This window comes from Drosophila simulans, chromosome 2R, assembly GCF_016746395.2.
Source record: "Drosophila simulans strain w501 chromosome 2R, Prin_Dsim_3.1, whole genome shotgun sequence".
Lineage (NCBI taxonomy): Eukaryota > Metazoa > Arthropoda > Insecta > Diptera > Drosophilidae > Drosophila > Drosophila simulans.
This window is the reverse complement of record NC_052521.2, coordinates 6,641,000-6,655,970: the sequence shown is the minus strand read 5'-3', so window position 1 is coordinate 6,655,970 and position 14,971 is coordinate 6,641,000. Positions and strand designations below refer to the sequence as shown.

The 14,971-nt window shown below is 45.3% G+C and overlaps 4 protein-coding genes across 4 annotated transcripts in view; 3 read left to right on the top strand and 1 right to left on the bottom strand.

The window, feature by feature from the left end:
• Positions 1 to 52: 52 nt before the first annotated feature.
• Positions 53 to 2,719, top strand: LOC6733697 (mitotic spindle assembly checkpoint protein MAD1). Its single transcript, XM_016167179.3, has 4 exons — positions 53 to 300; positions 367 to 1,421; positions 1,475 to 2,286; positions 2,348 to 2,719. Exons 1-4 carry the CDS (start codon positions 180 to 182, stop codon positions 2,550 to 2,552), a joined length of 2,193 nt encoding a protein of 730 aa, XP_016026668.1. The 5' UTR covers positions 53 to 179; the 3' UTR covers positions 2,553 to 2,719.
• Positions 2,607 to 4,929, bottom strand: LOC6733696 (conserved oligomeric Golgi complex subunit 6). Its single transcript, XM_016167707.3, has 4 exons — positions 4,778 to 4,929; positions 4,088 to 4,719; positions 3,813 to 4,033; positions 2,607 to 3,753 (listed from the first exon to the last, which is right to left on the bottom strand). Exons 1-4 carry the CDS (start codon positions 4,907 to 4,909, stop codon positions 2,804 to 2,806), a joined length of 1,935 nt encoding a protein of 644 aa, XP_016026667.2. The 5' UTR covers positions 4,910 to 4,929; the 3' UTR covers positions 2,607 to 2,803.
• A 150-nt stretch (positions 4,930 to 5,079) lies between these two features.
• LOC6733694 (SAP30-binding protein) lies at positions 5,080 to 6,364 on the top strand. The gene is made up of 3 exons (XM_016167180.3): positions 5,080 to 5,319; positions 5,381 to 6,126; positions 6,191 to 6,364. Exons 1-3 carry the CDS (start codon positions 5,227 to 5,229, stop codon positions 6,327 to 6,329), a joined length of 978 nt encoding a protein of 325 aa, XP_016026666.1. The 5' UTR covers positions 5,080 to 5,226; the 3' UTR covers positions 6,330 to 6,364.
• Positions 6,365 to 6,602: 238 nt separating this feature from the next.
• The window catches only part of LOC6733693 (serine/threonine-protein kinase N), a 32,503-nt gene continuing 24,134 nt past the window's right edge, over positions 6,603 to 14,971 (top strand). The window contains exons 1-2 of the mRNA XM_044922598.1: positions 6,603 to 6,765; positions 7,602 to 7,902. Of these exons, the coding sequence (XP_044778533.1) occupies positions 7,882 to 7,902 (21 nt within the window). The 5' untranslated portion in view covers positions 6,603 to 6,765; positions 7,602 to 7,881. The remainder of the gene's footprint in view (positions 6,766 to 7,601; positions 7,903 to 14,971) is intronic.

Genomic DNA, 14,971 nt, shown 5'->3' with positions numbered 1-14,971 from the left:
ACAAAAACCAAAGCTATCGGCCATTTTAATACTAATAAAGTATGACCAATATCTGGCATTTATTGTCTAAATACTTGCAGCCACTCTAAGCTAAATATTTTACCAACTTATTTTCAGCGTTAAACAAATAAATATCTTTACTGGAAACGTTAACTACGGGCTCCCACATAAAATTTAAAATGGACGATATACGTAGCAGCATAGATGATATGATGGACCGCTTTAACGACAGCATAACCCATTCGGCACCCAAGAAACTACTCTTCAACCGGCTTTCCACCTCCTTCGATTTGGGACCTTGTAAGTTTTATTTAGTGCTTATTTACAGGCGCAAACGTAGAAACTAACAAGTAACTGCTCTACTAGCACCCAATAAGCGACGCCTTGAACAGGAATCACCGGAACGCAGTCTTAACGCCAGCTCCTCTTCCCTCAATATGTCCGCCAACGATTCCATGGGTTCCTTGCAGAACAGCAAACTACGGACCGAGCTAATCCAAACCAAGGCCATAGTAATGAAGCTGCGTAATGAAATCGAACAGAAGGACCGGGAACACAAAGAGGCCATATTGCTGGCTGAGAACAATAGCACGGCCTTAAAGGAGCAGTGCGACATTACCACCAAGAAGAATTTGGAGCTGCAGGATGATCTTAAGACGCTCCGGAAACGGGAGCTGGTCTTGAAGAATGAGGCCAGTCGGGCCACCACCGAGTTGAGCCAACTTAGGCTAAAGTTCGATGAATACACGATCAAGTTGCAGAAGGAGAAGTACGTGCAGAAGGAGGATGCCCGCGATGTGCAGCTGTGCATCAACAACGAACTGAGCGAATATCGTCGCATAGCCCAGCGGGCCGATCTCGAGCTGCAGTCTACGCGCAACGAAGTGGAGCGTCTACGTCAACTCCATGAGGAGTTGAAGGAAAAGGTGTCCGGATTCGAGCAGCTGCGCGCCAGTCACGAGAAGCAAACGCAAAGCTTGAAGGTGGCCAACGATCGCATCAAGGAGCTGGAGTTCGAAATTCAGTCGTATAGCGACTGGAAGGAGGTGGTCAAAACCTCACGGGAGCGCCTCGCCAGTGTTCCAGATTTGCTTGCTGAGGTGGAGCACCTGCGCAGCCACAACAAGCATTTAAACACTCTGATAGGCGATAAATTGCTTCTGGAAGAGCAGGTCTACGATTACAAAACGCGACTGGACCGGGAGGAAGGTGCTCGGGCAGAAGCAGCTTCCCTGCAGGTGAAACTGCTTCACGTGGAGCAAGAACTCAAGGAGTGGGTCAAGGTGGCCCAGGATCACTGCTTGGCCAACACTCTGGTCAGCCCAATGGCCCTACGCTCGCGCATTGAGCAACTGCTAAAAGAAGACGTCATACACGTGGCAGAGAAGACATCATCGGCTTCGGATACTAAGCATTTGAATGTAGGTTTTGTCCAATGTGTTCCAAGTCCAATTTATCTGACTCCATTTTATAGACCACAGTTCGAGATCTAGAGCAAAAGTGCGCCATTTACTTGAAGAACATCGAGGATCTCAATATCGGATTGAAACGCCACAAGAACTTCAAGGAGCGGCTGCAGCGCAAACTAATCACCGTGTCTAAGGAGCGCGACTTCTACAAACAACTGGTGGAAAATTTCGACAAGGACATGACCATGAGCAATGCCAGTGTGGCGGACATGACGCAGGACATGCAGGTGCGCTTCCGAATGGAGGTGCTTGAACGCACCGTATCCGGATACAAGGACATGTGTGCCACATTGGAACGCGAAATTCAATCCTTGCGCCAGCAGGAGCTTATGAACGAACCCGCCGGAGAGGGCTACGATAGCGTCAAAAAGGAACTGGATACGCTGCGGCTGGAAAACGATCGGCTGCGTCGGCGCAAGGAGGAACTGGAGATGGAGATGATGCACCGCTGCCTGCGGGGCGACTTCAACATGAAGGACTTCAAGGTGGTACACTTCAGTGAAAATCCCGCTGCCGAAGCCTATGAGTCCAGCAAGAATATGATGGAGAAGCTGCAGGCGGAGATTGAGCGACTCAAGCGACGCAACAAGAAGTTGGAGGACGATCACGAGCAGAGGCTCAATGAAACCACCAGCACGGGCGGCATGACACTGAACTTTAAGGAGTTCAATCAACTTCGAGCCGAATTGGAGTCCGCCAATGGCAAGATGCGCAAGATGAAGGATTGCTTCAAGGCGGCCAGAGAGGAGTTCCGCGATGTGTGCTACATGCTGCTGGGTTATAGGATCGATCGCATTGGTGCCAACAGCAACTATCGGTGGGTACCGATTCCATAGAACCTCCCTTTCTGTTGCTAACATTTAATATTTTTCTTGCAGCATATCGAGCATGTTTGCAGAGGGACCGGATGACTATCTGGACATCAGCCTCAACGAATCGAACTGTTTGGCGCTGCTGGAGTCGCCATATTCGCACACATTCAATCCGCCTATTGATCAGCAGCTGGCAGCCAGCAACTTTCCCGTATTCTTTTCCGCCCTCACCCTAGAACTTTTCCAAAAGGCCACTGTCACGATGACCTAGGTCACTAGTTTAGTCTTAGCTTAAGCTAGCCGAGTATGAAGGCATTGGAACTTATTCTTGTCCGCATCAGATATACGATTGGTTTTTTATTTTACCACAATAACAATAAGCATTTCCACGGACTGCATGAATAAACATAATATTTTTCTACTTTTTTGTACCATTTAGATCGAAATACAGAAATATTTATTAATTTATACATAAATTATAAATTATAGTAATGCACAATAGAAATTGGAATACCCAATCCACTAAGTGGAGGTCAGGATGTGAGCCACCTGCTCGGGCGTTCTGTGCAGCAGCTGCTCCGGCTGATCGAAGCCGTTGGCCGGATCATGGACTCGCTCGTAGATTTGCTTGTAGATGGCCACGATCACGTTGAAGGAGCGCTTCTGAACGGCGGCCCGGTGACTGCTGGACATGATGAGCTGCACCTGCGGCAGGAGCAATACATCGGGTAGTTCCAGAAAGGCGTCCATCTTGGACATGAAGATCTTCAGCAGGTTTGTTTCTATTTTGGATTGATTGCTCTGCAGAATGGCGTAGATGGGACCCAGGTTGAGGTTCGCCACCAGAGATGAGGCCTGTTCGGAGGTCAGTGTGTCCAACTGGGCATCCGACTGCGCCTGCAGCCGCTCCACGCGCTCATCCATATATTCGTAGACAGCCAGCGAGCTTTGCATGTGATGCAGACAGTTCAAAAGGTACACACCCATGTCCACGGTGGGCAGATGGGCAGCACTTTCTTGCACGGACTGCAGCAGCGGATCTATCACGCAGCTCACGATCTTTGTTATGTCTGCCTGCCGACCATCGACCATGGTGGCCACCGAAAGAATCTCTTTGAGCATATTAAGCAAACGTGCCACGCTTGGCGGCGGTACAAGATCCCTTTGCGGCGGTTCCAAGGCCAGGCCCGATCCTCCAGAGGGGCGCTGCAAAACACTTCTTACCTGGGCAGCCAAGGCGCCCAGGTAGATCTGCTCACTGCTCTTCTGAAGCTCCACCAGGCACTCCTCCAGGCTGCCGCCTTGCACCACCTGGCGCATTATTTGCTGGTAGAAGCGCAACAGGTTGGAAATGGTAAACAACACAATAGTGTCCTTCTCCGCCTGCAGTATCGTCTCCACTCGCACTTTGAGAGGATGACAAACTCCATCGGCTATGTAGCCCAAAGCGTTCTGCAGCTGGTCGGAAATATCTATTGCAAACCGAAGAGCATTATTTTAGTGCCTTAATGGATGCATTTTCTTATCTTACCCTGCTTATCGCACTTTTTGAACAGCAACGATAGGTTCTCCTTTTCGGTGGGAATGCTCTGATGCAGCCACGCAAACATATCGCCAATATATCTCTTCGGATCGTGGGCATGCAGCTCAATGGGCTTGGGGTTCCCTCCAGGACCCCCTTCTGTCAAGGCCTCAATGAACTGACGCACCAATACAGCTCTCCTCGCAATCGCGTACTCATCAATAACGTATCTGCAAAGGAACTACTTTTATAAATGCCACAGGAAATTCCACATAATCAATCACTTGAATAGCACCGGACGGTCCTGCAGCCGGCTCATGGCTTCCACAATCAGCGGGCCTATCTCGTTGTTTTCTAAACTGCGACAGTGGTTCTGGGTCCATCGGTAGAGCCTTTCCAGAGCGCCCTCCTGATGCAGTGTCATCTCCTCCATGATGTCGATGGCAGCCGTTTGGTAGCCACACTGCATCAGCAGCCGGCAGTCAGCGTGAATGCTTTGTACTCTGTCCAATACGCGAAAGAAGTCCGCCACAATGGGTGCATCCTTGGCAGCGCCATATAGTAACTGGTGCTCTGCTCCGCTTAGCTGAAAACGGGCAAGGAAAGCTTGCGCAATCTGTTTATGCACCTCTAAGCGGTCCCTCTCCCGCTGCATGGTGTTGGTCTGCTTGATGAGATCCTTGGTGAGCGCCTTTGAGGTCTCCAGATCAGATTTCATCGTCTCCACTGACGTGGCCATCGTGTCCAGATCTTCGCACACGGCATCCAGCGAGAGCTTCACTTGGCGGAAGGCCTTCAGAAAGTTCTCGTTGATGCCCACGGAGCGCTGTTCGATCTGACTACGCAGATTCCTGCGATTCTGCAGGGTATTCTCCGTGAAGAAAGTAGAGAGACCACTCAGAGCGTCCAATGTGTCCTGGAACAGTAGCCGGGTTATTCGCTGTTGGCCAAGATTGGGTACATTGGGCACTGACCTTGTCCGACTCCAGGCGCGCCTCCAGGATCTTGTTGACCCTCTTCTGGATCCTGTCCAGCTCCTCCGGTTTTTCCTGCGTCGAGCTCATCTTAAACAATTGAGAGTGGCCAGGTGCGCGAAAAGTAAACATATGTTTGGAAAATACGTAAGACCTAAATGAACAAATTAAATTTGTTCTATATTAATTGTTCTATATTAATTTTATTTATTTTTTAATATATATATATATTTTATTTAATTTTATTTATTTATTTTGTTTAGTATTATTTAACGCTATCAATATCAAAGCATACATCGCACTTTACCCCAAAAATACCAAATAATATTTACTGAAGCCCTGGTTCACATGCTATAGAAAAAGAAAACAGTTTTGTTTTCGACAAATTAAAAACAATATCTTAAAATAAGCAGTCGTGGTCATATAAGTTTTGAAATACATCCAATTAAATGGCTGCCCTGGCTAGCTTGACCGCCCAGTACACGGATTCCGAGAACGAGGGCGATGCTAGTCCGGATTCCCAAAACTCCACGGCGTCCCTGGTATCACCTTAGTTTTAGTCAATATCTAGAAATGTCACTAAATGCCTTTCCCAATACCCAGGTTATCATACCGCCCAAGCGACCCACGCCGACGCCCACCAAACAGGACGAAGAAAGCAAGCGATCCAAGGAGAAGAAAAAGAAGCGGGCCAAGAAGGTGCGCCGACTGGTGAGCTACCAGGATGACACACTGATTTCCGACGAGGACGAAGACCACGCCGCAGCGTCCTCCAGCGAAGAGGAGTCCAGCAGTGGCGACGAGAGCAACAGTTCCAATTCCCAGAGCGAAGACAGTCCCAAAGCCAAGGATAAAAGCAGTGCTGGTAGTGGTTCCAAGGATGGGGACGCGCCCATGGAGGTGGACGAGGAGCCTGCATGTTTCCCGGTCGAGGAACGAACGGCTGAGAGCTACGAAAAGGATGCCAAGTACGCCAAGTACAAGTTTCAGCTGCCACCCGAGCCAAAGGGGAAACCGTCCGCCGAATTAGTGGCCAAAATCACTAAAATGTACACAAAGATGAGCCAGACCAATATGGACATGAATCGCGTCATACAGGATCGCAAGGAATTTCGCAATCCCAGCATCTATGACAAATTAATAAGCTTTTGCGACATCAACGAGTTCGGTACGAACTATCCGCCCGAGATCTATGATCCTTTGCAGTGGGGCGAGGAGTCCTACTACGAGTCCTTGGCGGCGGTCCAGAAAACGGAGATGGTGAAGCGGCAAAAGGATCGCAAGGACATGGACAAGGTGGAGCAGGCCACTGCGTTGGCCCGGAAAGTCGAGGAGGAGGCCAAAAAGCGGTAAGCGTGCATTTAATCTTCTGTATTTATTGAATTCACTTGTTAATTCGACTTCATCCTGCAGCAAATCCAAGTGGGACCAGCCGGCACCTTCGTCAACCGTTGTTAAGACCACTCTTCCAGCACTAACCACCACTGTTACGGGCACCAAGGGCACTGTCATTTCCGCCTTTGGATCGCTGCCGAAGAAGCCAGCCGTTTAGTCTTTAATTTCGAAATAAACATTTATTTTTAAACATCCCATTATCGTTACAAGGGTTTAAATACTAAGAAGCCTTCTTTTGTTTTTTTTTAATTCCCGTACAACAGTCAACATTATTTTCCTTTCTTACGTGGGCACTGTATGTCAGAATAAACAACAAATAATACGTGAAAATCATCGCTGTTTTTAAATAAATTAGTTTGCCGTAAAATTTAGGAATACCCCAAATGTGCAAATTACATCCGAAAGTGTTCAATGGTATTTTCTTGGTATATTTAAAACCTATTCCGCATATTGCTCTCACTCTGTCGCGGTCACACTGGCTGTAACTCGAACATCCGTGTGTGTTGGGTTGTACTTTTGCGTTTTAGATCACAAAAACACAAATAAATACAGTGTTTATTGGATGCAATCGGCGTTATGATTTGAAAATAAGAGTGCGTGATACCTAATTCGATTGATAGATTCGGAGTAAAATTTGGAGAGAACGATGCAGGGCACAGCAACAACAACCACACACCGAGAGAAAAGAGAGAAGACAACGCAGCAACAGCAAAAGAATTTTTCGATCTGAGCCGAATGAGTGTGTGTGTGTGCGAGCGAGATAGCCTGAGATTTGTATAAAAGATAAAAAGATTAAGAAGATGCCGAGATTATTGTTAAACCCAATGTCCGTGTATGTGTGTGTGTGAGTGGTGAAAAATTTAGTTTAAACAATCTTGGCCGTGCCATTAATTCAAGGTGCATATAAATGCGGATGTGGCCATTTAAACGGCAACCGGTATTTCGTCTGCCCCTCGCTTCCCATCCTTTTTTTAGCTGCGCGAGTCGCTATTTTGCCGCAACTGGCGCTGCATCTCTCCTTCCCCTCGCACTCGCTAGAAAGCTTATTTATAAACCCAATTGCAAGAGCGGAACAGAAAATAAAGAAAAAGAAGCACCGTTCAATTGTGGGCAATTTCAATGGGTGAACGCCATTGTCTCTGGAATATGCATAATATTTAGCAACAGAAAAAAGGGGCAAAAGTGGGGAGAAAAGAGCCTAAAGGAGAAGAACAAGAGCAAGTCCCCATCTCTTTGTTTCGCTCGCAACAATGAGATGCGCTGTCCCACTCTCTCTCCCTTGCCTCTCACACCCTCGCTCCCTCTCTCTTTTACCTTTCGGTGCTGCCACTTGTTGGTGTGTTTGTTGTTTGCCGTGCGTGTGTGTTTGTGTGTTGCCCTGCCCAAAAACAACATAATTCTATTCAGCTTGTTGCTTTTTCGGCCGCAGGAAATCAAATGAGAGCGCATTCGATAAAAAGAGATAAAGAAAATACTGTTCGGCATCAGGTGTTAAAGTGCTAAACAATTCCGAAAGCCAAAGGAAAGTAAACAAAAACGCGACGCGTGTGCTTGTGCTTGTGTGCGGCGCCAATAAAAGCCAAAAGCAAAATACTGACACCCAAAAGATACACGCAACAACAAGAACCATATTAATAATAACCAACAACTAAAAACAACAACAAGAAGCTACGGCATCGAGTGATTCAAAGCGGCGCACCAAATAAACCATGTCGGATTCGTATTATCAGGTGAGTGTGCGTGCGTGTGTATGCGTCAGTGTGTGGGAGTGTGCGTCTGCCGGTCAAATCGGTTGCTTAACATTTTCCCTATCAGCTAGCGGCCCCTCCACCGACCCCCTTGTCTCTTTTTCCACCTCTTTCGTGGATTTAGCCGTGGTATTTTAAACATTCCTACGCAAAAACAGTCCAACTTCACTTAATTAAATACTTCCATATGTTTTCTTTCAACTCTTCTAAGCACCAAATGTTCTTAAATTGCATTACAAGAAAGGGTGTAATCACGAATGAATCAATTGTCTATGTAAACACCTCTATAATTTAATATAGAATAATAATAATATAAGTTTTGTACTGCATCTGACCAAACACTATGTTTGTTTTTTCTTAACTCGAATTAGCATTGATTGAAAACCCTTAGAATCACGATCTAATAAATATTTTCGTTGCAAAGTTAGCTGGACTGTTAATTTGGGCTGCGGCTTATCGAAGACATTTAAACATAGCACTCGTTTTCGCTGTGAGGCATTTCTTGTCTGGGTATGAGTGCTCTCCTTGCTGACACACCTGTTGCGCACCGGCGATTTCCGCTCCAGCTGACGGAAACCACTTGTGGGTCATCATCCCCGGAGCTCTTCAGTAGCCCCCCATCGACCAGGAATAATAACCGTGCCAATGAGAACAGCAACAATTGGCTGCAAATGACATCACTTTCGTTAGGTGGCGTGCACAAATCGCGTTCCACATTCAAATTCACATCCAGTGCGCCAAGTGGCAATTGGCTTAAGTGCGTGACCCACAGGCTATAAATAGACACTCAGCGGTCTTTAATACCTACTGGGTAATTTGAACGCCTCGAATGTAAGTGGAAATTGCAGAAAATCAGCAAAGGAAAAAGATCACAGATAAAATGGGGTTTTAAAATTGTTAAAGTTTTAAAATCCTACAGTGTAAAAGTACAACTACAATTACAATCAATGCATTTGTAAAATATTTTGTAAGCATTTTTATAGTTTAAGCCTTTGCATTTGGTATTAAATCTCAATGGTAACTTTTTTCCGTGTAGTGCAATTACTGCCGGTTTGCAATTAGTGGGTTGCCCTGCAATCAGTTGATTACAGGGTATTTAACTGTGCAGTTTATAAATAGAAACGGGCGGCCAAGTTGTTTTGGTCGATGCGACGCCGCCTTATCTCAGAACTCGCTTATCGCTCTTTATAAGTTCTGATTGCAGCTTCTGTGAAGATGCTGCTCTTGGTATCGGGAACAGCATCCATCACGTAGTGAGTGAGTCAGAAATCATTCAGCAGTGACCCATTAAGTTAATTTCATGAATCCCCATTCACCAGACCGCGCAGCAGCTACTTTCAATGGTGAATTTTTGCGGGATGGCATGGGGTGGGATGGGATGGGATTGAAAGTGCAGCACCCCACCGAATAATATAAGCCCAGTGGATAGTCACACTCGGTCGGTGTTTAGCCAGAAAACCAGATTCCCGCAGGAGGAGGAGCAGCGGCAGCTCCTACTTACATACTTTTGCCATTTACGGCGGTGCACCTGAGTTGCAGAGGAGACGTAATCTGGCCGCAGGTTCGCCTCTTTTTAGACTTCAGAAAGCCGAGAACCGGTTTCGGTTTCGATTCGAGCCATCTTGGCGTTGTTCTAAAGCTGCTCGGCGGAACAGGGTCAGCCAGTTGGCATGGAAAACGGCACTGATGGCAAAGGAAAGCCTAGAAAATGCCGGAGTATTTGATTCAACTGGGAAGTATTCCTAAGTAATCGATTTACCATTAAATTGTATACATCAAGGTTTCGCGTTCTTTTTTAAATTTAAAGAATGCACAAATAACATATGTTATGCTGCAATGAACTTTATTCCATTTAATGTGTGCTTGCTGGCTCTTAAGTGTTTTGAGCTTGGCCTTGTTGATTTGTTTAACAAATTTGCAATGGGCAAAAGGCCTCGACAAACACACTTGCTTGCTTGCTAGCGGAATGTTGGGCAAACAATTGGCATGGGGAATGGCGGTCGGACCATCAAGTGTCACGTGTCCCTGCCCCACTGCCTCGACATCACCCCGCCTGGCCATCTCCTGCGTCATTGTGTGGCCACATCTTGGCCACTGACAGGCTGTCAGAACAAACAAAGGGCCACACCAACGGGGAAGCGAGGGGCGAGCGAGGAGTTCTGCAGCTTGTTGTCTCTGGCCCGTTGTTTACCTTTGGCTCCGACTGCATCCCGCAAAGTGGCTGCGACTGCGAGATAATTCCAGCAAGTATACCAATTAAAGGTTTATTTTTTCACTCACAAATGGGTGTGCAAAAGATAGTCTTACTGACTCCGAATCGAAGTGAAACCACAACATTGGAATAAATCGTGTTCTCCATATTCAATAATGTGAAATAAGGAATGTTAGAATGACAGGCTTTATTAGGGATTTAACTAAGGCTAAATGTTTTTGCTACGTAATTTGTGAAAATATGATGATTTTATGATGAGTAATTATCAAAACATTCTGCCATCAAAGAAATATTTTCACTCTGGAATGAGTTGTACACATAATGTATTTTTGTAACTTATTCCGTATTTCTCAATTTATTCGATTAAAATAGGAACATTTCTCATGACGATGCAGGCAGATAGTTAGTGCAGTGAATTTCTTTAATTAAATTGCCACTCGGTCGCCGTCTTGTTTACAGCTTCAATTTTCCTCGGATTCCTCGCTGTGTTTCCGCACACATTTGTTTTGCACGAGTTTTCCTCAACCCTGCGATTGGATGGGATGCATTTAATTAAATTCAATTTGTATCTATTAGGTTGGCGTGGGGCAGCCAGATGGAGGCTGCTGATAAGCTTATCATACTGCGACTAGTCGTGATTCGTACATGTCTGTAGATTCCGGCTGCGCAAAAAGTTTTATTTGAGCGTTTGAGCGATGATGCGACTTAGTCTTGAGCTTCCACTTTCACCACCCTCCTCCACCCAGCAAACAAACAAATTTCCCTTACTCTGGCGAAGCTCCACAGATTATATTGTTTATATTTCATTGGTGCAGCCAGTTGTTGTGCTCATGTTTCGTTATCAATTCGACCCTCGGAGCTGCTTTGCCTCGCCAGCAGCTTACATAAATTGAGCAATTAAATGTTGCAAAATATATGCATCGCTGCTGGTCAAGCGTTCAAACGGAAACTTTATTACCATTAGTTTTCCCTCTTCGATTTTTCCCGAGAGGCAAAAGAAAGTGCTTTTCGTACCGCGGGGTCGACGGGCATTGGAAATCATTTAATTAACTTGCTGCCTATCGCTGGCCTTTTGTTTGTGTTGTTGTTCGCTGGCGTTATATCACACCCATTTGCCTGCTGCCCCTCTGCATTTGACTAAGTTAATTCATAGCTCGTTATTGCCTGTTCAACCAACACCCCCTCCACTTCCTCCCGCGCCGTGGGCACATTTAATTGCTGCAATTGATGAGTTCAATTGCGCAAATTATTGCGCTGACTTTGTGCCGCAGCTACAAAAGCTACAGCTGCTGCTTTGTTCCTTTTCCCCGGATCAAAATGAGATTGTGGGTGTGGGCCCGATTGGATTGGTGCCAAAAGCAACAGGTGAGGAGCTAGGATACGGCAATATTACCTTGGTAATCTATTAGAATCGGTTTATGCCGCTGGCTGATGAACATAAGTTATTGACCAGCACAAATGAATCATAATCTATCGTTAGTTAGTCACCTCCGAAGTGATTAGCGATTAGGTGTGTTTTGACCTTTTGAAAGTTCAGATCTTAGATATGTAGTCACTCAAATGCTAGTTTTAACCATAAAGTATTCTAGGAATTGCGATTGCCAGACCGAACTATGCATGTGCCCCATTTCGAGGTGCCTCACTTTTGGCGCAATTCTTTCGCCTGGATTTTGCTTGGCGAACGGGTTTTCGCCTTGAACTCGAAAAGCGGAAAACTCGAATTCGGCGCATGCAGGTGTCCCCAATTACAGTGGGTTCTCGAAATTGGGACAACGTTAGTTAGCCAGCCTGTGCTGCTCGGCTCTTTTGGGTTGCAAATGATGTGCCCCAATAGGTGGTGAAGGGGGTGAAGTGCGGCAGGAGTGGTAGCCGAGAACCAAGAACCACAACAAATACAGAAACTAGTTGCAGAAATAGAACTCGTCTCGCCTGACACCTGGAATGTGGTGCACCTTAGGCCAGCGTCTTGAACTTGCCACACTCCGTTTGGAATTGCAGTTGCAATTGCAATTTCTTTGGCAACACAGCCAAACGCTGCACGTGCAGCCGTCAAACAGCTGGGTATTGTTGTTTGTTTGCTCGTTTATTTGATTTTTTTGGTGTCTCTGCAGCCGCTGCTGGCCGTCCATTTCCATCCAATTTTCCTCGCCTGCGACGGCTGCTGCGGTAACATTGATTTCTGTATAATTTTCGTAATTTTCACTTTCACTCGACCAAAAACGAACAAATGGCAAACAAAAACAAAAGCTGGGCCGCCACAACGACTGCAACTGCGGCTATTGCCATAAAGCATTTTTCAATCAAATTAACAGCATGTTAATAGCATAACAGAGACATGCCACTTGTGCATATGTGAGTGAGAAAGAAATAGAGGTAGGGTTGACAGATGCACTGAGCGTAACGGGGGGCTATTTGATATAAATTCTCGTGTTGGAATGGTGTGAGAAGTTTTTAACTTGCAGCTTATTTACCAATTTAACAATGAAATAAATCTAATTTACTTCATTTTAAACATGCAAATAAACTTATATTAAACAGCAATTTTACAAATTCATTAATCATCTTTATGATTATATTCCTTGTCAACAAAAGTACTGTCCTATATGGCATTTTTCTCAGTGCTGAGACCATGGTGCAGTGTGAAAGAGAGGTTAGAAAAGCGTGCCAGGGCTCTACTACAATTGTTTGGCAAACACCTGCGATGCTCCGTCCCTCTTCTCATCTCGCGCACTCTCCACGTTTGAGAGTCGCTCTCTGCCAATTTTCCCACTCTAAGCTGGCTTCCTCAAACAAACGTCGTTGTTGCTGTTGTTTGCTGTTTACTAAACCATTTTTTTTTCGATCGCTGCAAGTGTTGTTGACCGCCGCGTTTGGCGTCGAAGCCAGTGCCTTAGGCGCTGCTCTCAAAATGCCGTTGTTCGTTGATTGAATGCAGCAGCAGCAACAACAACAAGAGAAACAACAACGCGCCACACGAACAACAAACAATGCTAAAAAGCTTCCCATTTTAGAGAAGAGTAAATAAATTTTAGTCAAATATGGTTCAAGTAATGGTAATAAGTAAGCTTTGTGAAATATTGAAATATTAGTCATGCAAACATTGTTTTTGTGTAAATAACTCTATAATTTGGAATCCCTTATTTAAGGATAACATACAAATGATTTCAGTATTGCCAGTGTCTGGAAATTCTTTCCATTTCACTCGAGCTCGTTATTTTCTTTATACTTTAAAGAAAAGTTGTGGTTTGAGTTCTGAGAGTTTCCACTTTGTGCCCATTCCCTGCGATAGTTCTAATCTCAGCGATAGGTGCCGCACTAATACACCTCATCTGCCATTCGCATGGTGGTGTTTGTGCGGCGAATCCATGTTAATCACATTACGTGAGCTCGGCTAATGCCTCGCCGATTCTGTGGGAATTGCTCTGATTTTTGTTTTTATCGGTGCAGCAGTTGCAGTTGCACCTTCCAGCTCTTAATGCAATTAGTTGGAGCCGTTGCTGTTGTGCTCCTCCCTACCCATGTTTTCCATCGAATGCTCTTCGACACATCAGTTTTCCCACCGAAAAGTAACTGTAATAGTAGCGAAAACATGGCATAATAATTGGGTTGCCTGGGATTTCGGGGATAAGAGGCTTTCAACTGGGGCTGGTTTATTCTTTTAACTGGCTGTTTAAGAAGATGCAAATGAGAGTCGACACCCTTCGCATGATGTCTTGAAGCCAGCCAGTCGGAACTTTTCAGCGGAAAGGGCGCCTTCCTCTTTGACGTCGGCCGACACTGTGGGCCCTTTTCCCTGTTTTTCCCTCTTTTCCCTGCCCTTCTGGCCATAAACGATTCTTCTTGGCAGCCATTGTTGCCGCTGGGCTGTCATTGTGGCAACATACAGTCCAACTTCTTTGTTGTTAATTACCGAGAACGTAGTTGAAAGAAGCTTTAAGTATCTGAAAAACATTGAATCAGTACGTAGTGATTTTGAATATTAAAAGACATCCTTTGGGTAACATTGTAGTTTATCAACTGTGTGTTGCATCATTCGTGTGCGAGAGGCTTTACTGTAGCTTTCCTGTTATTGTTGTACTTGTTACTGCATGTTGCTGCAGACGACAACGTTGTCTTCCCACAGCCGCATCGATGCGACAGCAAAACTCAGACACAGAGCCAAGTTAAAGCTATAGCCAAAGTTAAAGCCAGGCGACAGCCAGAGTTTTCCCTTTCGTTACGTGACAGCGCCCAAGCAATCACACGGCCCGAAAAGCACCATCCTACAGATACATTTTCAGAGACATCTACGTCTGCAGATATGTACATCTGCAACAGCCGTGGCTAAGACCTCCGACAATCTGCATATCCATTCAGATCTTAACTCGGCTTTCGTTTGCCATGCGGTAAGAGCATTCGTTTTGGCATTGTTCTTGGCTCCGTTTCCCTTTTTAATGACATAATTGACAGGCACTCATTTTCCGGCTGAACGCGGCGAACTTTCCCGAAATATCCAATACATTTCCATTTCATTTAAGATCTAAACAAAAAGATTTCGTCGTTTATGCAACTTTTTGATAATAATGTTTTCCAGTCGTAACTTGTTGATGTTTCGGAAAGATTATACTAATTTCGGTTTAAATAATAGTAAGAAACGCGTAGCCATAGGAGAAATTAATTTAAGAATCTCAGCGGTAATACAAATGTGTGTTGTAAAATGTGATAAAATCTAGTGTACATAGGGTACACAAAGTACTTCGCCTTCTTATGGCTTTGGACACTTTTCCTTTTTTTTGTTTTTTTTTTTTTTTTTTTGGCTTTAAAGAAAAGGAGTTGAAAGAGGGGCGTGTAATTATGACG